At 40.7% G+C, this 23,707-nt stretch overlaps 1 protein-coding gene across 1 annotated transcript in view; it reads left to right on the top strand.

Annotated features, from left to right (window-relative positions):
* msi2b (musashi RNA-binding protein 2b) overlaps positions 1 to 23,707 on the top strand; it is a 258,025-nt gene that overhangs the window by 224,998 nt on the left and 9,320 nt on the right. Inside the window, 4 exon segments of the mRNA XM_019363878.2 lie at positions 8,768 to 8,887; positions 18,069 to 18,113; positions 18,116 to 18,247; positions 22,361 to 22,515. Coding sequence (XP_019219423.1) covers positions 8,768 to 8,887; positions 18,069 to 18,113; positions 18,116 to 18,247; positions 22,361 to 22,515 — 452 coding nt within the window.

The raw sequence follows: 23,707 nt of genomic DNA, 5'->3' as shown, positions 1-23,707 counted from the left end.
ATTTAGTAATGACTAACAGAATTGGAGATATATATATATATATATTTTATTTTATTTTATTTTTTTTGCTGTGCCTCTGAAAGATTACCCAGATTAAATTTTAACACATACACATCTCCTCTCAGGCCTCATCATTTGGTCAAAAGACAAAAGATACGTGTGCAGTTACCACTGTAAAGCCAGGCTTTGCTGAGGTCTGGGCTCCCTCCTCTTCTCTCATTGACTCTTTCTTTCCCCCATCAGATGCCATCATTGGCAAAGGATCAGTGTGCCAAATTGTTTCATTACTTACAGAAATCATTACCTTTGGTTTAAAAAAGAAAGTAAGAAGCAAGCGCAAGTGCAGATATACTGACCTGCATAAATGAAGTCAGGTGTGACTATATGACAGAGCAATTGACTGTTCTTGTACTGTAGAGTTGTGGGCAGTCTTGGTGTTGTGGAGCCTATGTATTGCTGCTGTCTGCAGTGAAGACGTGCAGGCTATATGCATGTATATGTTGAATGCCTGTGGTATTGTGTATATCCATTTTTAAATCCTCTCTAAAGTATATCATTCAGTGCTGTGTTGCAACTCATTTTTTTCCCCTTTGGAGGAGGCACAGACTATCCTGTCATCATTCTCTTTTATTGTCATAACTGTGCACTCTCAAAAATAAATTACCTCATTGTACCACTTGACAGGGGGTGCTTATTTTGTACCCTGTGGTTTTTACTTTACAGAGAGCAGTCTGTTTCCAAAATCTGACCTTTAAAAAAAAGGTTCAAAACTGGGTCATACTGACCACGCAAAGCTGTATCTATTTAAGATCTGCAGCCAACTTGGAATCACCAAGACCTGAGGAAACTTCAAATCCAACATTTCTAATCTCTGCACCACATTGCAGATTTACAAAATTGTCAAAATGTGTTCAAATATTTAAACTATTTATTTTTTATGTGGCTGACTGACTGTTCTCCCAATTTTATACCTTTAAATCTTTTACACACTGTGAATACATGCACCTACTTTGGAAAATGTGTGTAATTTTGTGAACATCAGAAAAAGTACACAATAAAGCTTAACTGCCTATATTATATTATGATATCAGCTGTTTGATGATCTGTCATTACTGGCATTTGTATAGAGGCTGAAAGAGAAACTGAAACAGTGCATAAATGCATCACATGATTAGAATCCACTTATAGTCAATCCTATGCCAGAGTGTAACTCCAGTTGCTTTTGTCAATAAGGATTTGAGCCTATAGATGCACACTGCTATTTTTAACATGTCACCTCTTACTTTAATATTGTTTTAATGAGCTGGCTCCATAATAATTTAGACTAAACAAAGCTGGCTACAGCTATACTATGTGGCGCCTGTGCAAGGTTCGCTTCCCTGCATTTAGTTTGTAAACATGAATTTTGAATCATTAAATTCAGCTGAGATATTTGATTTTGATAACTTGTTTTTTAGAATATGTCTCTCATTGATGCTGTAGGCTTTTTATAGCCTAGTTTTGCCAGGCAAATGAGCAAATGTGAATTATTCTGGGCCCTCTCAGTTCTGTTTCACTTTCCAAAATGACTCTGGGTGGGTAGACTGAAACCAACCAAGGCAACATAACTTGTGATATACCGCTTATCAACAGAAAAATATAAACAGACAACAGTTGGCAACAAATGCTGGGACTGCACTCTGCCAGAGCAAACAAAGTACCAGTAATATTTGCAGACTGCCCCTTGAAAAAATGTCATTTTATTAAGCTTTCACACTCTGGCTTGACTATCTGTTACAAATCAGCTGATCCAAGAAAATGTTACTAAGATACTAGCCTGTAGACCTAAGGGAAATAGCTGTAGGGAAATAACAGATGGGAGGAATAAGGCATTATAAGACAATAAGGCAAGAAACTCTGTCACTGTCTGTGTAACCATTTCTCCATCCATCCAATATCCCATCAAGTTTCCTAACCACTTATCTGGCTTAGGGTTCGATGGAGCATCTTCACCTAAGTGATTATTTACCTGTTTAATTCTTTCATCCTGTAACGATTCTGTTTGAAACCTTCCTCGTGGAGCTCTGTGTTCTCCTTTGTCCTTTGTGGCGCATGCACCGATTCCAAGCATTGAAAGACACCAGACATAAACACAGCGAGATTAATTTGAATGACTGACATGCAACCCAGCTCTGTTAATCAAGTTATGCTTACTCTGATTAGGACTTTAATGTGAGTAAGATAACCTGGTTAAGGTGTTTACATGAGAGTTGCAATAATATGTGTATTGCATTAGTCTGGTTATAATTGAATTACTGGTGTGCATGTAAATGCTCTTTCTCTCTGTCTCTCTGGCTCATTTCCAGACCCTAGCCTCTGTATTGTAAGCGAGAGGAACTCTCTGTGTGTACTGTAGGTCTCCTCTGATCAGAGGAGAGGTGAGACATGAGCATGTGTGCAGCAGTTCATATGAAAGCCACCTGGCTCTCTCCAGCTCTGTGATTTATGCCTTTGATAACAACAACCCAGAGATGCTTTCAACAACAACAAAGTCACGCTGAAGGATGACAACAATAGGACACTTGTCAGTCTGGAGATGAAAAGATGTCTTGCTAGGTGGCTGTCTCTTTGGTAACTTTGATAAATATTTTCTTTCTTTTTGTTTTGTTTATTTGTCTCTATATGTTTCTCTATATCTTATCAAATGTTATTGATGAAGCAAAATGTGAAGTGGAGTCAATTTTCCATCTCTGACAGAAAGCCTCCCTCAACCCGTGACAAGGCAGCCGTGTGCTTCACTGGCCCTGCTACGACTTGTGTTGTACTTCTTAGTGCCTTACAGTGAACTTCTTATAGGTCATTTGCAATTTCCTTTTATTTATTTTACAATGAATTTGCTAAGATCTCTTCTATGAGTCATCCTTTTTATTATTTAAGACATATAAACTACTAAGCAGTGTAGACCCCACTATGCAAAGCAGCTCTGAGCGTCAGCTAAACTAAATTTATTCTGAATAAACTAAATAAAAAACTCAACAACACTCAAATGATGCAAATGCAATTCAGAAACATAACCAGAAGGCCACTCTGAGCCCATCTGCCACCAAAACGCTTACACCCAGTTTCACAGAAGAAAATGATCAGGATTGTCACCAGGCTTTCTTTGGCCATGTTACACCTCTCCTCCATGTTTCATGACATATGATTGTTTGTTTGCTTTGGTAACTACAAAATCAGGTTAGTTTTGATGAGAAGCAGCATCAATCAAAAAGGAAGTTCAACCTAAAATTACAGAGACACTATTTTCATTCTTCATCTACTTTCTTTACTCCAAATCTGTTGAACAGTTTACATTTACGCTTCAAATGTAGAAATATTCTCCTAAATTTCCCCCAACTTTACAGCAGATCAATTTTAGATTAAAGTGCAGATGAAAATTGCCGCTTTCAGCCATTTTTTAAATTTATTATTATTACTTATTTAATATATTATTATTGTTTTATAATTATTTAGCCTCTTGTTTTCTGGGTTGTTACTTCTTCAGACCTCTCTTTGAATTATGAGCATGTCCTTTGTCTTTTCTGTTTGGTTGCAACTTAATATTTTGATTTATTCGTAAGATTTCCTTGAACTTTGAAATTGTGCAAAAGTCTTGAGCGACCCATAATTTCTTTATATTTTGCATTAGAGAGGCCATACTTTCATCTAGTTTTTCCTTTTTTAGTGCTCTGCAGGCTTTTTGAAGTTGTTTCAAAGTTGTTCTTTGAATATTGGCTGCTTTTTAAATCATTTTCAGTCCTGACCTTAGAGGGGAATGTTTTTTCAAGCTGTTTTTTAAGCTTTCAACCATACAAAGTGTATTCTACCAGTGTTAACTTGATAAATGTGTGTGGGTGTGTAACTTATCAGCTATCAGTCATCAACCTCATGGTTATTGAAGGACTACCAAAAAGGCAGTCTAGACTACTATGTGAATTCCATAAATTTAAGGTTTTCCTGCTTGTTAAACCCGATGTGTGAAAAAGGAATCCACTGTGATGCTAATGATAGTCTGCGCTCTCGTACCTGTCTGTAAAAGTTGGTTTTGGCCTTAAAATTAATGCAACAATTTATCAGAAATGTGAAGCGCGCGGAAGGAGAGTTAAACATACAGGTGGTTCACAGCAGGCAATTTACTACATTTTAAAATGATGCAATCCATACATTATTAGTAAAACTACTGTTAAGACATATATTGGATTTTAATGTATGTAATGTAATGTATTTTTGGCCTTCTTAAGTGGCAATCAATCAATAATTCAGTATTTTGAAAAGGAAGATTGTTTTTTTTTTAATTTGCATGAGATTTTTTTTCTTGTTAAATCTTCACTTTATTAACAATAACTAAATTAAATGTGTCATTTTATTGCTCTGTTTCTCTATTTACCTAAATGAGGAGATTTATGGGGGGGGGGTTTTCAAACCAGAATTCCATGAAAATGAATGGCACACCAGAGTCCTGGCCTTATGTCTCCCTCTATTTCTCATTATCTTTGTCCTTTCCTCTCTTTGTCTTCTACTGATGTGTCTGCTGGTCTTCTCGGTTCATCTGTCTCACTCATCAGCGCTCTTCGCTGTTCATCTGTCTTACTCCTTCTGTCTGCCCCCCGAAATCGGCTGTAGCAGGCTGAAAGCCTTGTTCGCCGGCCCCTTTTGTCGAACCAAGCTACTGTGTTAAGCAGCTTAGCATGAAAAGTCTGCTAGCCAGCAAGCTAATCCTGGTTAGCTGCTTCTCTAATCCCAAATTTAATGTTAAAATCTTGAAAACACTGATGCAGAACAATACTAACACTTTCTAAAGAGACCATGTTTATAGATTGTATTGACAGCATTTTAGATTTCCACTTAAAAATTAAGTTATAGTGTTGTTGGTTTTAATAATTGTCAGTTTCATAAAGATTTTAAAGTTTGAGCATATTTGATCCATATCCATAGAAGCATCCTCTGTCCCTGGGTTCCTCCTGTGCATTAGTCAGTTGACACTCTTCTTATAGGAGAAATGAGGAGAGTGCTCTGTGACTGATGGAGCTGCTTTGTCAATGACAGGGGAGCTGCTGCTGGCAGTTTTGGGCCAAAGAACAGTGCAGATTACATTAACATCAGTCAAGCTGTTGTCAGACTAGTAGGACATAAATAGGACCTTATTGATGCATAATGCAACAACTTTTCATTGTGATGTTCTCTGAGTAATGGGTTCAGAAAGTGAGTCTGTGGCTAGAAAGGCAGTGTGCCAGAAAAGATCTGCAGAGATGTATCAGAAATGGCGCATTGGTTAAGTCAAGATCAAGTTGAAAAAAGAGTATTATCCGGATAGATCGATATTTAAGAGTCAGCATGAATCAACTGACTTAGGGTCAGCTTGAAAAAATGGCAACATCAGGCAAAAAGAGGCACATCAGTGTTTATAATAGTGGCGAGAATTAATTTTACTAACCACTTCTCCTGATTTTTTTCTCCTTTGCTGGATATCAGATTACTGTTAAAGGGCTTTGACAGTTTTGTAATAGAAAAAACAAAACTGTTGACCCAGACTCCAACAAGCAAAAATCCCAGAAATCCTTGACAGAAAAATTGCACTGTGCTGTTTGATCACCACCGACACTGCCCCTACTGCGCCTCTCCACCTACTTCAGTACAGTCAACTTCACAGAGACTCACAAAATACAGGTGCAGCTAGAAAAGGAGCTGCCGTGCACCCAAGAAAAATGCCACTTCATAGGCATAAAGTAGTAAAGTATAGTGCTCTGGATCCACATTTTGCACCTTCAGCATAGATCCAATGATGTGACGTGTTTGATATGTCATTCTGTTTACTGAGTTCCTTTAGCCAAAAGTTTATTTTATGCAGTGAATGATATGTTTACATGCTGTATATAATGGTGGCAGTTCAAGCAGAAGAAATTATTAGAAGTTAATGTGAAAGTTCTAAAGGAAAGACTAGCATGGTCAGGTAAAACTTTAAGTTAGCATTACTACAGAGAATGATAACTAAGGAGTTTTGACAAACTGTAGTTGTACATATAAATATTTAAGCTTCTGACAGTTGTGAAAGTCCTCATCTTTCTTTAGGTCTAATCTTTCTTCCTTTTTGTGTGCATTCTCGAGGAAGGCTGAATTTCTGTGAGGAGCGAAAGCTGAGGACAGTTCCCTGGAGTCCGGACACGAAGGCCCCCGGGCCTCCACAGCTCATAAACAGATGTGTCCTTGTCCCCAGCCAAGCGCAGCCACTCAAGTGGCAAAGCAGGGGCCCAATAATTGTGAAGAATTGAAAGCTAAATATTGGCTTTATCTCCTCAGTAATAAAAGGGCCATGAAATTGATTTAATGCTGCAGCGCTTCTCTTGGGTGGCTTCTTACAGCGTGAGCACAAAACAATGAGCAGCAGCCATCTATTAATTAACCCACCTAATCCTGCAAAGTTAATCTCTCACCACAACTTTGCCCGCAACTAACTTCCAAGCCAGTGGGTCTATTGGGGGTGTCATGACAATGGCAGTGAGGGGAAGATAGATTCAGCACTTAGGAAAAAGGGAGCGAGAGAGAAAGAGGTGGAGAGTGCACTGTTGTGCACATCAACCATGAGGGACACTGTAAGTGGAAATTCAGGGGTGCATGGCCGTCATTAGCATAGCTTCAGAGTCGATTTGTGTTTTAGTGAAAAGAGGCGGAGATTACCGTTTTGAGCTCTTGGAGTCGTTTTCAGGTGTGGTGCAGCTGCAGTAGCGTAGGCGGGGTGGATTTAAGTCGCCTTTTTTGTTGTCTTTTGTGTGTCCTTTTTCTCCTTTCACTACGCTACTTCAGTCTGTTATTCTCTCCTGAGCTGTTAGATAGTCGGGGGAAAAGTGGCATTTCTTTTTCTTCTTCACCTGCCTACCAGTCACAGCATGATGGCACCTCACACCCAACTCGCACATTCATGGTCATATTGTGTCGACAGAGTTGTGAATTACCTCCTTCTCGGGCGGCTGATGAAAAGCTATGTGTTTTTCTCTTTGGCTGCAGCTCATCTGACCCTGCCCTCTCACCTCCCCCCCCATCCCTCCCTCTGTCTCATCAGTCTTTTGTGTGAGTCCCTCTTCGTGGAATAGCAGTACAAGGCTGGCTCGGAAAATAGGTCACCCGCTGGTGCTCCTCTCACCTCCACAGCATTCAAAAAAAATAATCCTCTGAGGTGTCTTGTGCCATTTTGTAATGTCTAAACCACAGTCTGCAGAATATAGCCAGAACACACAAAAAACACACATGCGCACATATCAACGAAAGGAGGGGGAAAAAATCAAGAAAAACTCCAATTGAGGGAATTTGGAGATCATTTCTTTGCTAGTGAGGAAAGCATTTCCTGTGGAGATAATTTTAGGAGGCTGATTAGGCATAGAAGGTGTTGAGCCCAGAGTGAGGAATCTCATCACCCATACTAATGACATGCCATTCCTGTGCTGAGAGCCCAAGCCCTGGGCATGGACTAGTCTCTGTCAGCCACCTCTAGCTACTGTGTTCATTAAGGCCAACAATGTAATTACAATTCACAGATACTGTGTTGGCTTAATTACAGTCTGATTATTAGGCTGATATTTGTTGGAATAATCAGACCCTTAAAAAGTGGATTTATATTTGCATGGAATTAAAGCCTTGATTTTATTAGTGTATCACAAACTGCCTGATTTCTGAGTGAGTGTATCCTTTAGACGTGCTTTAAAGTGGCGAGCTTAAAGAATCTCAGCGTCGGAGTATAAATGTTTACATAAGTAAAGTATTTACATGAGAATAAACAAACACAAAAGACTTGTTCAGTCTTCACATAAGCTCACAGATGGAAATCTCCTCTGAGTGACAAATCATCCAAGAGATGCCTTCGTGTGATTGTGGGAAATGTTTTTCTCTGCTATATATCTTCCACCCGAATAGCCAGACAAAAAAAATCAAAAATCAAAATGTGGACTGCATTACAGTGGATTATTCTGATTCCATAGACACTCGCTGTAATTGGGAGCACTCCCGAACAAAATGCAGGGATGGTCCCCAGAGGTAGGGCCATTATGCCCATGTCTATGCAGCTCAGAAGTGGCTATAATCTTTCATCCAAAGCATGTGACATAAACACCCCCAGAGCCAAATTCTTCCACTAATGTAATCAGAGATTTTACACGGGTTTGTGCTGTAGCTGAATACAATCCTACACATTTGCAGAGATGTACCTTTATATAGTTAGAGGTCATACATTTTTCATATATTCATTCTTACATGTATCATCATCAGTATATTTTTCTGTATTAGTCCAAAAATATAGTCTTTACAGTAAGAGCATGTGGATTATATTGCTAAACATGACATTTCGAATACATAGAAATCAAATGTTGTGTATATGAAGCAATTTGGAGATTATTTATTTGAGTTATTAGGTGACTCATTTAAAATCTTAACCTTCTCACACGCCAGGTTGGATTTGACAGAGCTGACCTACGTGTCTCTGTTTTTTCTCAGATCGTTTTATTCCGTGAGTTGCTCGTGGCTATCGTTTTGTTTCTGTGTGTGTGGATCGAGCAGGTCTGCGGGGTTTTGAATCTCACTCTGTGTTCTGTAGGAGACTGCTGACAGATGTCGACCTAACACGAGCCCCTGTCTGTGAAAGCTATAGTTTTATCCTGTAGCTCAGCACTGGTATCAACATTCTCCTGTAGCTTTGGGAGGTACTCATCTCTGTGCACGAAGTGATGTGCGTGTGTATATGTGTGTGTGTATGTGCCTGCAGGCTTCCCAGCGACAGCATATGGACCGGTGGCGGCGGCGGCAGTAGCGGCAGCGCGTGGCTCAGGTAGGGGGGCCCGTGGAAGAGGCGGCTACTTGGCGTACCCACAGAGCACAGGGCCAGGTAAACGCTCTGTCCATGTTCTGTGTGGCTGCTGCTCTCTTCAACTTCTCCTGCTCTGCTTCCCCCCATAGACATAGTCCCCTCAGCCCCCAACACACTTGGCAACATTTTGAATTTAGGCTGACATACATATTTAATCCAAAATATCTACATACACATCCTTTCAGACATAGCCCTAGCCGCTCCAGATCACTCTAAAACATGAAGCAGTACCGCTTTAATTCCAATTCTCTCATCTGGAAGATTTTTAAGGGCTGATGACAAAGCACGACAAATTTTAATATGAATTCCGCTCATGTATGATAACATAGCCCTGTTTACTTTTGAGACAGTAAAAGTCTTCCCAGGAGGAAATTTCTGAAGCAAAACCTTAATGAAGAGGCGATCCGCGGTCTAAAACATCTGTACTCGAAGCTCTCAGGGTTTTAGCATTAATAAGAAATGGTTACACATGCAAGAAAATCTGATCTAAAAGCAGCTTAGAGCAAATAAAAAAGTCTTTCCTTAATATCTTCTTCTCAGAGTATGTCTATAAATATTTTCAGATTCAAAAATTGAGAATATTGTAATCCATGAAGCTAGGTAATGAATTTCCAGTTTGTCTCAGTATTAAGCTACCTGAATGGACATTTTCCTTTGTCTCGTCCAGATATTTGTCATTTAGGTTAAACTAAGTTGCGTAATGTTTGGTCTAATGGTGGATTGTCTCTTAAAAGAAATAAATGAGGAGAAAGCAGTGGATTACAGTAATGGCAGTCATTTTTGCTCCCAGACACTTTTCTTACGACCTGATCATCAAAGCACCCTGAACCTCGGGTGCCTTTGTGATCACCGTTGTGTCGGTTCTTTACGAACATCAGCTTATCCTGTGTTGCTCTATATCTGTAAATACAGACGTTTAATAGGGAAATTGGAAAGATTAGTCGGTGCTTTAGCTGCCTGCTTGTAGAGATCAACTTTAAGTACACACGCACTCGAGTAAAGCGTTCTGACGGCACACACCCCATTCGCAAGCAGATGAATATCTGCCAAGAGATTTGTACCAAAAAAACAGGATGCAAGTTTCTTTCTGTCTTAAACAGCATTGATCAGCTTGTCGGCTTCATTTAGACATCCTGTTTTTTCCCCCACCCTTACAACTGTAGATCATTCAATAGCTGTCAATAATAGCTCCCCTGACTGAACACACAGCCTCCAGGCAGTGAGGAAAAACTGTCTTTCCTAATCAGACATACTATTTGAAGCTTGTTGGAGCAAATGTGTTTTAATTGTAACTCAGATGTTGCCTGGTTTGTGCAGTGGCTTACAGATATAAAGTCAGGAGACAATTGCTGTTTAATGACATGTGCTGTGATGTGAAATGCACACTATTGCACATGAACACACTGACAGCTACAGTACGGGCGCACACTACCTGCACACACGCACACACGAATGCAGACAAGCAAGCTCACGCTCTTCTTCTCATTTGAACTTAATTCAAATCAACAGAGGGAACACTGGAAGCCAATCAGATGCTCTTTCTCTCACATCAAGCTATTTGATTTTGTATTTTGAAAACAAAGAACTTAACCAACAATTGCAATGAACATCACTAAGAAGCAGGAATGTTGATTTGGGGTTAGCAGCAGCCAGGAAGCAAGAGACGTGATGGCAGCTATTATGTACAGTTTAATTCTGACAGCTGCAAATGGAAGGGAGACAAGTAAATGATTATGAACAGGGGCTGAGGGGAGGGGTGTCAGAGTGAAAAACAGTGACATCATGGGCCTGTTTTAGAGTACTTAAACAGCCACGAGACAGTTTAAGGAGAACTCTTCAGAAAAATGGCAGAATGTGTCTGAAAAGCAGAAAATGGAACAACAATAATAACAGCAGCAAAATGTGGAATATGAGCATAATTTGACTGAGCTCATAAAATGTCAGCAGGTCTAAAGCAGCTGTATTCTGTTGTATTGTTGCCATTTAGTATCCGCTCAGTTCTCGGGAGAAAAACTTAACAATGCTTCTTGACGATCCAACGAGCACAGCTCTTTATCTGGCTTTATCTGGCTTTTGAGTCGCAAATGATTGATTAATGATTTATTAGAAGTCCTCAAGATGACGCCATTAACACGCAGCATGGAATAATACATGGAGTGCTTTCCTCTCTGCGCAGACACAAACCAAACAGAGGACACAGGTTATTTAGACTTGACCTTCCTCTCTGTGTGTATCGTCTGGGGACGTTGCTGCATCTCCGTCCCGTCGTAACGTTTAATTTGCAGCACGATCGGACCGGGGTGTCAGCCCAGGAATAGCAATGCTCTTGCTTCCATTTTTGCTAAATTCTCCACGTTTAGTGCAGACGTACATGTGGATTCCGTGTTCTTTGACTCCACCTACAGTTTCCATAGAGCACCACATATTATATATGTGCTTGTGGACTTTGACCCAGGAGGAGAGAAGAATCGGCGATGATATTTCACCTGAACCGGATGCCGCAGGCTTGAAATAAAAGTAAAAATGCACACTTAATAATCACGAGATATAAGTGGAATGCTACAGGAAAGCTTTTTGTGTAGGGCGAGGCTTGTTTGGAGATTGTCAGCGATACACAAAGAGAGTGTTGTGAAAATGAGGAAGACATTTTCCATCAGTGACAGAGGGCACTTTCGCCCGACTCCCAGTGCTCAGCAGACAAAATGACAGCACGCTGACCTCTCTCTGTGCGACAGACCACTGCTGATGACAAGGTGTATTTTGGATGGCAGTGGCCTGCTTCCTGCAGGAAACCATAGACACAGCTAAGTGGGCCCGTGCCACTTTTTCTTTGATCTATTACCATGTGTTTTATTGCTTAATCTTTTTTTTTTTTTTTGCACTATATATTTTAACACTACTGCACTACTTTTCTTGCCTGTTTCCAGGCAATAAAAACTGCCAGTCAGCAGGGGGAAAAAATAAAATACAGAGTTAACGGTTACTACTCAGACGGGCTAATAAAAAACTAAAGCTGTGGTTGGTGTAATAACAAGTGGGGGTTTTTTGCAAAAGGTTGGTGTTTGGTGTGCATTTGAACAGGTGTTTTTTTTTTTGCTACTCTGATCCCCATCAGGTAGTATGTTGCACCTCTCAAGTGCAACAACGCTTGAGGGGTATTCTTGATGTGTGTTTTTGGGGACGTTTGAGAAACTGTAGCTTCAGGCGAGAAGTAGATCAGAGAGATGTGGCTACTTGACAGAGTTTACCATTGCCTGGAGGTGGAAAGGTGCCAGCCCATACTTGGATTTTTAGGCTGGTATCAAGCTATGACTGGGTGCCAGTGGAGGTCTCAAAAGGCAGTCGTATTATAGCAGTTGGAAAGGCTGAGCATCTGTATATTAGGCCAGCATTGAGGAAATTACTTATTTGCCTGTATTTTAGACACGTAGACTTTAACCTCTGCTGTTTATGTGAAGAACAAACCAGTAAAGAGAAAAGGAGCCATTGTTGCCACAGTTATTAAGACCGACAGGTAGTTTATTGGGGAACTGAATGGTAAAAATTAGACATACATGTCAACAGCAACCTGACCGTTGAAATGCACGCTGAGAACATCACTCTAAATATTATAAATGGATATCTAATTAATAAAACATGTGGAGAAAGTTAGTAATTTAGCCATTCTTTTTAAGGTCTTCTTTCCTCCTCATTCTGGTACTCTTTCTCCATTTTAAAGTAGACTTATGTGAAATCTCCTGTGCGCTGTCAGATGAAAACTGAGAAAATGCAACTGATGCAGATGGTTCTGACAGTCCAGGGAACTTCAAAGGTCCCAGTGTACTCTGGTTGAGTGTTTTCCTGAGTCCCTCTGAGCTTTCTGAGAAGCTCAAATGTCAGTCTCAGATCTCGGCTCTACCTGCAGTGTACACAAAGCACATCTAACTGCATTTACAGGTCTGGGTACTTGCTATGTACAGTATGTCTGACTTGACTCAGGTGCTCGAAACTGAAATAGAGTGGCTGTGGCCAGGCCTATGAATAAATTGTGCTGCAGTATAAATTGCAGAGGTGGCCCTGCCAGTTTTATTGGGATTTAGGATAGTCTTCACATCATTTAAAACCCATTCCTCCCCTCAGTTAGCTGCTCCTCTTCTTTGTTCTGATCTCACGTTTTCTCATCTCACTTCTCCTTCCACCTCTTTTATTTCCCAGCGATTAAAAGAAAGGAAAAGTGACAGTCATTTCCAAGTTAAGATTATTATCAATTTCCTCCCAACAAGCTCTGTGATCTTCTGCAGTGCCTGAGAGGAGAGTAGGACTGGCTATGTGCACGAGGCTTAATCAGTCTGGCTCTTAGTGAGCATGGGTCCATTTGTCCCAGATGCTAATCTGCAGAGCTCAGCTCTGAGGCCAGAAGCACTTTACATGTATTTGCTGCAAAATAACATGAGCAGGCATGCCAAGCCCATCCTGCTCGGGTTTTTGTCTAAGGCCCAGGGAAAGATTTGACACATCGGGGAGGGCAAAGCGTCCCTTTGCACCTCCACCACAAAGCGGTGGTTCACAGCTGTGGGGAGCAGATGCTCCGAGGTTACAGGCACAGGCCTTCGGGGACATCACCGCTCTGCCCTCCAGGGGCTGCATGAATAACACACTCTTCAAAGAAAACTTAATGCTAGGAAGGTATTTTGCTGTCAGTTCTGTGACTTCAAATTAGAAATACAGTATGTGTTCGATACGTCTTTATAAGTGCATTATGTGGTTATTTTCAGAATGCCTAACACACTGCAGAATGCTTACTTTACAAAAAGAAGCAAATTGCATAGTTTTCTCCACACTATGTGGCTACATACTGTAGTGGTTTACACGTTACAGGTTGCTGGTTTACTTCCAGTCAGAGACAACAAAAAAAAACCCTTTCGGGTTGTGTCGGTAAGGGCATCTGGAGTAAAACTGCAAACTCAGACATGCAACCCTGCTATGGTGACCCTTTGTGAACGAGGGAGCAGACAAAAGGAGCGTCTGCAGTCTACTCCACCCTAACAATAACACGTGAAATAAATGGATGTGAGATTTAGCAACCCATTAACGTACAATCTCTGCATTGCTCTAAGAGTCGGTTTCTCTTTGATTTATTCATATATTCTTCCCTCTGTGTCTAAATGACCATTAGACGTAGCCAGCATCGCGCTCAGATTTCACTCACAGAGAGTCTTAGATTTCTTCAGACCACTTAAGCCTGACCAGACATGTTTGAAAAAAATGTGTTTAGCCAAAAGGCCAGCGCTGTCAGCTCTAGGGCTGCTCACAATGGGATAATCTGCGCCGACTGTCGATAACCGAGCGCCCTTTCTCAGTCCCAACTAGACCTGATCCCTCACAGGTTAAAATCTGCATTAAAATCATTTAGCATGGCCTGTCTGGGCTTTGCTGCTGCAAATTAGTGCGAGTGGATTTCTTTCACTGTTGCACATTGTTTTGCCCGTGATTCGGCGCTCACACTTTCTCTTGGCGCTTGGCACTTTCCCCAAGTCGTTCCCCAAGGTAAATCCATATCTCTGTTAAGTTTGCCCGTTACTTGAACGAGTGGCAAGAAAAGGCAAGAGCAGGCATAAAATGAAAAGTAAAGAAAACAGAGGCCTCAGTATGGGTGAGTAAATGCAAGAAGAAATCATCTGTTAAAATTCATTAGCCAAGCTTCTCTGAACACAAAATGACAAGACATTAAATATGTATTATTTATGAAATGTCTGTGCTCTCTGAAAAGGGTGTCTAGTGCTGTTAATTACTCAGCCATTCATTCAGAAAAGATTATTTCAAATGGAAAGTGAAAGCAAGGCTAGACAGCAAAAGAGCTGTTAGTTTCTTTCACGCTATTTTTAAATGACATTGGTGAAAATGGAAAAGCTAATTATGGTAGCTCTAAAATTCAAAGCTAATTTGAGAAGCAGCATGTCAGGTTTATTGACATCTTCTGCAGAGTGATGTGGTTTGATGGCCACCGAGGAATCTCGCTGGCGCCGCAAGGGAAAGGGAGGAGTGGCTGCATGAAAATTTCTATTTGCAGAACTTGGTGATAGATTTTTATATTCCCCGATGCCTGGTATTTGTTGACTGCGTAAATAACAGATATGTTCATGTATATTCAAAGCTTCTTGCACATGAAAAGTCAATATTTTGGTGACGATCAGAATTCCAAACAGAGGCCTTTTAGCGAACCCTTCCTTGTACATTAGAAGATGTGGACAAAATGTTTTCCTCTGGTTTTAAAATGAGAATGATCCCAAACTTGACAAAGACTCCTGGTAAACCTTTTCACATCCTGAAGACCCACGGGACCATATTTTATCATCAGTGTGATTATGGGGTTCTTTTATTTTCCAACTTGTGGGAAAAAAAGAAGACTACTTTCAAGGTTTGTGATTCCTCCTTAAAGGCAGTCACCTGGCAAAGTGGGACCGAGAACAGGGCATTTATCCACTTAAAGAGAGCCACCCCAATGATGTCAGTAACAGATGACTGCAAGACACTCCCCTCTCTATCGCCTCACAGCCGGTTTTGGTCACTGAGGGCAGAAGGGAAAGAGGGTGGGGGCAGGGAAGATAATTATCAGTATAAATGAAGCCCTGCGAACGATTCGCACTGCTGGGTCCCCTGATATAGTCTCCAAGGCAACCTCAACACGCTCATTTGTTTTGTAGATGAGTAATTACATCCAATTAGTGGCCAGTGGAAAAAAGGAGTCCAAGAAAGGCCCATTGTTCTGGATAGATTGTGTGAATATTAATAGTGGGACGGTCTGAGGCACAGCGATATGATCGGTGATACTCATGCAGCTGTGGGCACACTCTGCCCATTCTCGTCCTGCATAACAGATCAGATAGCCACTGATGAAAATATATGGCTTTGCGAGTGTGGGCCTGCATGTTTGTGTCTCTGTTGTACTCCTGTGCCAAACAAAGCCAGTTTCCTACCTGAGCCTCCCTCACCAACGGCGAGCTCTAAATGTTTCAGATTTTATTTGCCAGTATTTGCAGTGCCTTATTCCCTTATTTTTCTCTAACCGAGCCCTGCCCAGTTTGTGGTAATTGATACTTTTAAAGGCTAAATTGCATAAGATTGGTGTTTATTGTCCTTGGCATGTGTTTGGTTTTTTTCTTCTTCTTTTTTTAATGAGTAATAAACTGTATGGATCTGCATCTGATCCTCAACCCAGTTGATTGTTGTATGTTTTTTGGTCTGTTGTGTTGCAGTTTTCCATTTATTGTTGTTGTGAGCTTCTTTTAGTATCATCCAACATCATTTTAAGACCTCTGGCTGCAACTGGTGGTTGCAGTTGTCACGTTTGAACAAACTTTCTTCCCAGAGGGCAAAAGAAGTCTTCTGTTCACATAAAACTTTAGTTTTCTGGGTAAGCAGGAAAGTTTAGAAAAACACAAAGGGTCTCACCGGGTTGGAACCTCACCTCAAATTAAAGGCTTCTTGTTATTTTTCATATCAACCCTGGCCAGCGGTTTAAAGATGCACCCACTTCAGCTGATTGCTTTTAACACTATTCTTGCTTCAGTAGCCCTAATACCGTAGTTTAATGTCAGTTTTGTCTAAACAATAATAACAGTAATTATCAACCTAAATCCAGCAAATCACCTACATGTACTTGAGAGTGTGCATGCCATCTACACCTTCCTAATGCTGCTACTTCACAAGATCACACTGATTACAATATGGTTCATTTACAGCTGCCTTTATTGTCGGTTTTATATCGTATGAAAGTGACTTTTTTTTTTATTGTACACTCACAAGGCAAGTTTGCACCATTTTAAACTGGTGATATATTTGGAATGGATTCCTTATGAATCCCTAATAACGTGGTTTGTGCTATTGTCAATGTTTTTTCCCCATTATAATTATTCCATTGATCCAGCTTTTCCTCATTAGCAAGGCCAATCAATTTTCAGTGACATTTTTCTAAGTGAAGTAAATAGAATGATCGCTTCTTGAGCTTTGTTCAATGTGTCAGGCATTATGTGACGTACGTGGGAAGCCTGCCCTATTTGGAGCCTATAATTTGATGAGTGGGCAGACAGCCCACAAGTGGTGAGATCAGAGTGCTAAAAAGCATTGGCGGGGAGAAACATGGCTGGTGCTTACTTTCCATTTGGCAGAAGTGGACTGTCTCACTCTGAATGGGTAGAGGTGAAGTGGCTTTGAATGGCTATTCGCTCCAGGACCCAAATAAAAAAACAAACACACAGCAGGGGAAACCCAGCATGGAAAAGCCGGTGTCACCAATCTCAGTCCCTCCTGAGTAGATTAACTCTCTTATCAAAGAGGTGTGAGAAGGAGCAGTTTCTTTTAATTGCACTCTTTATATGAGCAGCTTGCCTCAGATTAAGAGAACAAGCAATAAATGTCAGCACGACTTATTGCTGAATGACATTTTCTAAACTGTTGATAATCCACCATCTGTGTCAAAGAAAGAATTCGAAGAGGCCAATCTGAGACGTGCTCAGAGTACTTAGTACACTTGAGAATTCTTATCATCAATAAACATGAACGTGTCTGTATCTCATTCACATAAAAACCTTATCAGTTTTTATTGGTCCAAAAAAACGAGGGGTTTAAATTAATTATCGATCGGTGCGCTCTGTGTTTCTCTTCATTTAAATGACAAAAGCTTCCTTCAGGTACGTCAAGTAAGAACTGTCGGTTTGAAATGAGAAATGTATTGACCTGCTTTCTTTAATGATTCTTAGATATATTTATTTTATTTTCTTTAGCTCACTCATTAATGCTTGCAAACAAACACCGGGACAGGTCAATTATGCAAAGCTGTGGCCTTACTGTGTATTTTGTATTTATTGCTTTTGGTCCATTTCAATTAAGTTAATGAGCAGTTTTTAATTATATCCTTTCAGGGAATGATTTTATACGTCCATTATTTTCGAGTTAGTGTATATACAATATAGCTGAACATAGCAAACACGGACCGTATGCCAGGGGGGTCTGGCCACATGGCAGGAGCTGCTGGGGAGGGAGGGCAGGGAGGGCCAACTAAAGCAGACAAAATATAAGGATGTGACCTTAAAATGGTGTAACGCACCATCGAGCTATGCTTATCAATTTGGACACTTTGACTATGACAATGAACAAGTTGATTTCCACAATGATGGAGTCCCCTCCCCTCCCCCTCCCCACCCTATACTGTATCTCCCAGGCCTCCCCGATTATGGGTTTTACTCTGCGCCCAGTGACCAGAGGGGGGGCCCTGCTCCTTTGCTGACTATGGCTCCCTGGGGCCCCAAGCGGCTCAGATGCTGCACAGTGAGCATGCCACCTCCGCCTGCAACTCCCCCCTACAGCACCTACACAGCCCGGATCAATTTAAGAACCCAGGTTTGTATCTGAGCATCTATCTCATCCACATTTTGGACTTTTCAGTTTGATTCATGACATTTTTCCATGCAGATGATCTAATCTTTTTTACACACATATATTATACATATACATATTTTCTCTTACTTTTGTTGAGGAAAAGAAATCCCCTTGAAAAATGATGATTAAAAAATGTCTTGCTGACAAAGTAGCATTGCATGTTTTTCCTCCTTTTTTTCCTCCAATTTTTAATGTAGATCTTTTGTTCCTTTGTGAAGTTATGTTCCAGCCCCTGCTTGCACATAAGGGGTCAACATATACAGAATGTAATCCTTCATTTGCATGTGAACCAAATAACTACTGATGATGTCTGAGAGTACACTGGCCACTCTAACAGAGCTCAGGTTTATGTTAATTTGGAACAGCAAAGGAGAGAGCAAGTGTGGGAGTGAGTGTCATTTTTTTTCAGTCGAGCCCTTTAAGTATTCTTAGTGTAAGAGTGATTGCCGTATTATTAGTGTGTGAAATTGGTAGAAATGCTGTACAGTGTTGAACACTTAATAGACAACTTTTTTTGCATAATACAGCCATTACTCCGCAACACAAGCACATTTTCTTCTTCTGTGCTTTTTTTCTGATCTTCTCTCTTATGTAATCATAGCTGTTAAAAAGCAAGGGATGAGACTAAGTCAAATGTAGTTCATGTTGCGATTTCAGTAACTGCGAGCTTTATGCAGATAAATTAAATATAATTTCAACCCAATATTTTTGGTTTCAGAGCAGACAGGATTTTTTAATATATGCTGACTTTAAAAATAACAGTGTTTATGTCAAATGCGTGTTGTGGTGATGGCAGTCTTTTGACTGTGTTTTTACTGACTTGATGTCCCAACAGTGCTTCTTTTATTGAAATCCTGCTTAGTGGAATGCCGTCATGAGATCATGGGAACCCAGTGTAGAATCATCCAATCAACCACCACTGCGACTGTGTTTCCACCCAACAGTATAACTGGGTTTTTTTAAAAAGACAAATATACATATAGAAAGCAAAGCGATTTGTCCTGTCAGTCTTTTTGGGCTGAGGGCATGAGTGCGGGCAAGATTTTTCCCCCTAATGGTTAAAGTGTTGGCCAGCTGCCCCCGGCAGATGTTGGCATTTACTACAGGCTGTCTGTGTAACCTTTAGTACAGCTAGCAGACAAAAAAATGCACAAGACGAGCCTTTTAAAGACAACAAATTACAGAGATGTAACTTTGTGGAGTTGTAAAGGAATTGTTTGAGGCTTTTGTGATAATACTTGTGCACGTGAGGCAGCAACATCAGCACTAACTGTTAGAGAAAACGCTTTTCTTCTTATAGATTCTCTAAGCAGCATGGACTGTTTGATGGGATAAACATCTATATAGTAGAGGGAAAGAGCTGATTTCTTCCCATCGCTGCAAGTACACATCAATCGCCCTTGTCTGTCGATTGTGAGGCTAAGTGACTTGCTGATTTATAGTATTTGATAGGTGATTTGGAGCAGTTAAAGTAAAGAGGTGTTTTGGTCAAAAGTCATGTTGCCTCAGTTCTTTAGCAGCAGCTAATGAATATGTCTCTGCTGCACGCATGGCCCCTGAAATATTCTTTGGGTTGTTGAAGCTGTTGAAGCTGAGGCTTGTCTCACCTGAGAGGGCACGTTCAAATCCTGAGTGAGTCAGCGTAGCTTAGTTGCGTCGTAGCACGATTTACGTGGGCGTTGTTTGTGGAATAGACTTGGAATCTGCAGCCAACCTTGAGCCTATGGGAAATTCAGAGACAGTGATATATTTAGTTGTGGGTGTTTTGAAGTAGATAAAATTAAATCAGAATGTTTGACAAAAATGTAATTGACTTATAAATTACACAAGTATAGAAGAACATCTGGAGATGGCAACTCCCACCAAATGCAAGGGCTATCATCATCGTAGGATGAAAAAAAATAATAAAAATGTGTTTTACATCTCTCTCCATGCTTTTTCATGAGATATATTATTCAATATGGTTTCTTGAAATTTTATTTCAAGGTCAACTTTGACCTTGGTGCTTACAATGAAGGTCAAGGTCAAATGCTTAGCCAACCTAGGTACTCATGTCCCCCGAGGCCTAGTATACTGTTCTAAAATTTGAAGACGATCCATAAAACATGTGCGTAATATAAAGGTTTTTAATTTTTTTTACATTTGGTGTGACCTTGACCTTAACCCAATTTTCACTAAAATTGAATCAGCTCGAGCTGTTATTGGTATCTACTGTCACACAACATTTGAAAATGATATCTTGAAAACTTTGGATGCTAGATTGCTAACAAGCAGACAGACAAACAGAACCGGTTAAAAGCTTCCTCCCTTCAAAGGGCAGAAAATTAGATTTAAAGATATGAATTCTTTAAACTGATCGTTTCTGTTACAAACACAAGTTCGATCATTTTCTCTCCAATCTTTTTTTTGTCTTTAAGAAAAAAGGATGTATATTCCAGATAATAACAGAAAGATGCGTTACAGTGGAGTCTGACCCACATTGCGCTTGGCGTTCTTTCGGCTAAACGCACAAACCACTGCAGCTTCTACATTAAAAAAATACTTTCACTGAGAGAGGGGTGAGCTGCACTCCAATAAAAATCACCAGTTATAGGAAATGAGGATTGCCATTTCAACTGGAAAAAAAACCTTAATTATATAATAAGCCAGCCTACTGGGGGCTGTGTGGGCAAGATAAGCACACTAGCAACTCTCCGTTTAAAGTCCTTACAGTTAAACAGCAGTGTCAACTCCACTAGATATATGTTTAGTGAGATGGCTTCATTTTCCTAGAGTGCCACACATAAATATCTGAAGCATGCTTTGAGGTGCTTCCAGTGAACCTAACCTGTCTGTTGCGGCTTTGATAGATGTAGCGGTGATACGTTAAACAAGGTGACAATGATAGTTAGTTTACCATGCGTGTGCGTGTGTGTGCGTGTGTCTCCATCAAGCGCGTTGGAGCCACAGCAGTCACACTGTGTCTTTTTCCATGCTCTACAAAGACCTCCTCTCAGGCATCACAGGGTTCATGAGCTCATATATATACACAAGATGGAGCATTTTCTGTGGTCGGAGGATTTTTCTTTTTAATGCAGCTGCACAGTTGTTTTTTTCACAGTTTGTCTGTGAATAAGGGTGAGATGGAGGGTTATGCGAAGCTGACAGCAAAGGAGATTGCTGTTAAGAGATCACTGCATTTTTCTTTCTCCCCGGCTGTTTTTCCTTGTATTGCTAGTGTTATTGGCCTTTAGCAGGCATATGGATTTTCAAAAGGCATTTTATTATACTGAGTTGCTCTTACTCACAGGGCAAAAGGTGGTAAGTCATGTACAGTATTTCTTTTTTATCCCCCACCCTACAAGTTTGGACCTGCCGATGAACTCGGGTCAGGCTTTTATATTTCCCCCGTTTGCCTCCTTCTCTTGCCTGACATACCCATTTTATTTTATGCTGGAAGTTACTCTTGCAGACTAAAAAGCTGAAAAGTGCTAAATATTATATGATTTTTTTTGGGGGGGGGGGTTATACCTTGTAGATCATATAAGAAAATAGAAGGTAGTATTTCAAATTCTTGGGCTCAGAATGCTCACCAAAAAATTCAGATCCTCATGATCCTGTGTTCCTCTACTTATGCTACAGCCGATGTCGCTGTACAAGTACTCCTTCACATTATGCATGTCAACATTTACACTGCAACCTTACTAGTTTATTAGCATGGTGGAAGTATTTTTAGCAACGTGCCTGTTTTGTGTTGTGCATGACTATACAAAGTGAATGTTATTCCTGTGCATAATACACGCAGCATGTAGATTATATTTAGAATCTCATACTGGATTCACCCCTAATTTTGCTTGTTTGGTATGAAATTAAGCCCAAATCCTGCACCATTTTTCAGTCGATTACAAATGAAATTGAACGTGCAGTATCAAATACAGTAACCTGTAATATGAGCAAGCCCTTCAAGACAAATGTATGAATCCAGTAATGCCTTCTTTTGATTTCAATTTGCCCATTGAGTCACAAGAGTAAGGATATACTGATCTTTGTTGGGGGTTTCTGAGCTGCTCCGCTCCTCGCTGTGTTTGTATGCAGGTGCCAACCCGTCAAGGCCCGGAGGTTTCCCCGGCGCTAATAGTCCAGGCCCTGTGGCTGACCTGTATGGACCTAGCAGCCAGGATTCAGCTGTGGGCAACTACATCAGTGCTGCTAGCCCTCAGCCTGGCTCTGGCTTTGGCCCCAGCATCACAGTAAGTACTAAAATTCTGACTGCACCTCGTGCCTCTTCTTCTGCACTAAAATTAGACGCTAAAAAAAATGCACACGGGCTTCACTTGCAACATTCTGTAAAGCAGCTCAGTGTTCGCATAAAAAGTAGCATTTATTCTTTCACTGAATTGACTAAAAATAATCACTGCCGGCCTCTTAGAAAATATCCAGGGAAGCATTTTTGCTGCTGTCAGGTTCAGGGCTCCCATAATAATGTAGTACATCAGTGTTAAACCCCATCGCAGCTCTGTAAGTTATCTGTGTCAAAAGCAAATGTTTTTCCCCTGTAGCTGTTGCACAAATCACCTCACTTCAGATCCTGCGTCACCTGCCCAGAACAAATTTCTTTTATTTTTAGAACCCCATCTGTCCCAGAGCTGGAGTTCACTCCATCGCTAGGACGACGCTCCCACACAGGTTTTTGTGTCTCCCAGTGCCCTTGTCCAGTTAGGCTTGCTCGGCCACATGCTGTTGCACTTTCTTTTCTCTCTGTTCGGTTAGCAGCTGGTCGCCAAGTCAGTGCCTAAGTGTTAGGACTACAAAGCCCAGAAGAGGTGACGGTAATAAAGAGGATTTTTTGACGGATTTCCCCATCAGAGTGCTAATAATCCCACCTTCCTTTTACTGTATGAAGAAAAAGACATTAAAGTAGTGCTCTCAAACCCCGTGTTCTGTGTGAACCGATCTAAGGCCAAGTGTCGGAGAGATCATCTTAAAGCCAGTAGGAACATCTTTACTTCTAAACGGAGCTCCAAGAAGAGAGTTTAGCTATTCAGATTCATTCTCAACATTGCAGCAGTTTGAGTTTATGCAGGGTGGAAACCTAGCAAGAGCTAGATAACTAAAGACATATGTAATGGCTTACCAAAGATTATTTTGAAATTCAAAATAAATGAGACTTAGCAGTCAGTTCCCATCATAAACTACTCCCTCTCTGTTTTTTAGCATTCCTAAGACAGTCTTCTGAGAGCAGCCAAAGACTGAATTAGCCAAAGTAAAATCTGATGTACTTAGCTTATTTACTGTCAATAAAGGAAAAGGCTCAAACCCCCCGAAAGAAGACCCAATCAGCACTTTGTTTACTCTTACGTTAGCCTACCTTCGACCTCGCCGAGTAATTAAATTTTTTTACCGTGTGAATTTTCTGGCCCTAGCAAAGTGCAGCAGGATTTC

Source organism: Oreochromis niloticus, linkage group LG10, assembly GCF_001858045.2.
Source record: "Oreochromis niloticus isolate F11D_XX linkage group LG10, O_niloticus_UMD_NMBU, whole genome shotgun sequence".
Taxonomy (NCBI): domain Eukaryota; kingdom Metazoa; phylum Chordata; class Actinopteri; order Cichliformes; family Cichlidae; genus Oreochromis; species Oreochromis niloticus.
The sequence above is the reverse complement of the archived record's forward strand: the minus strand, read 5'-3'. Positions and strand labels throughout refer to the sequence as shown.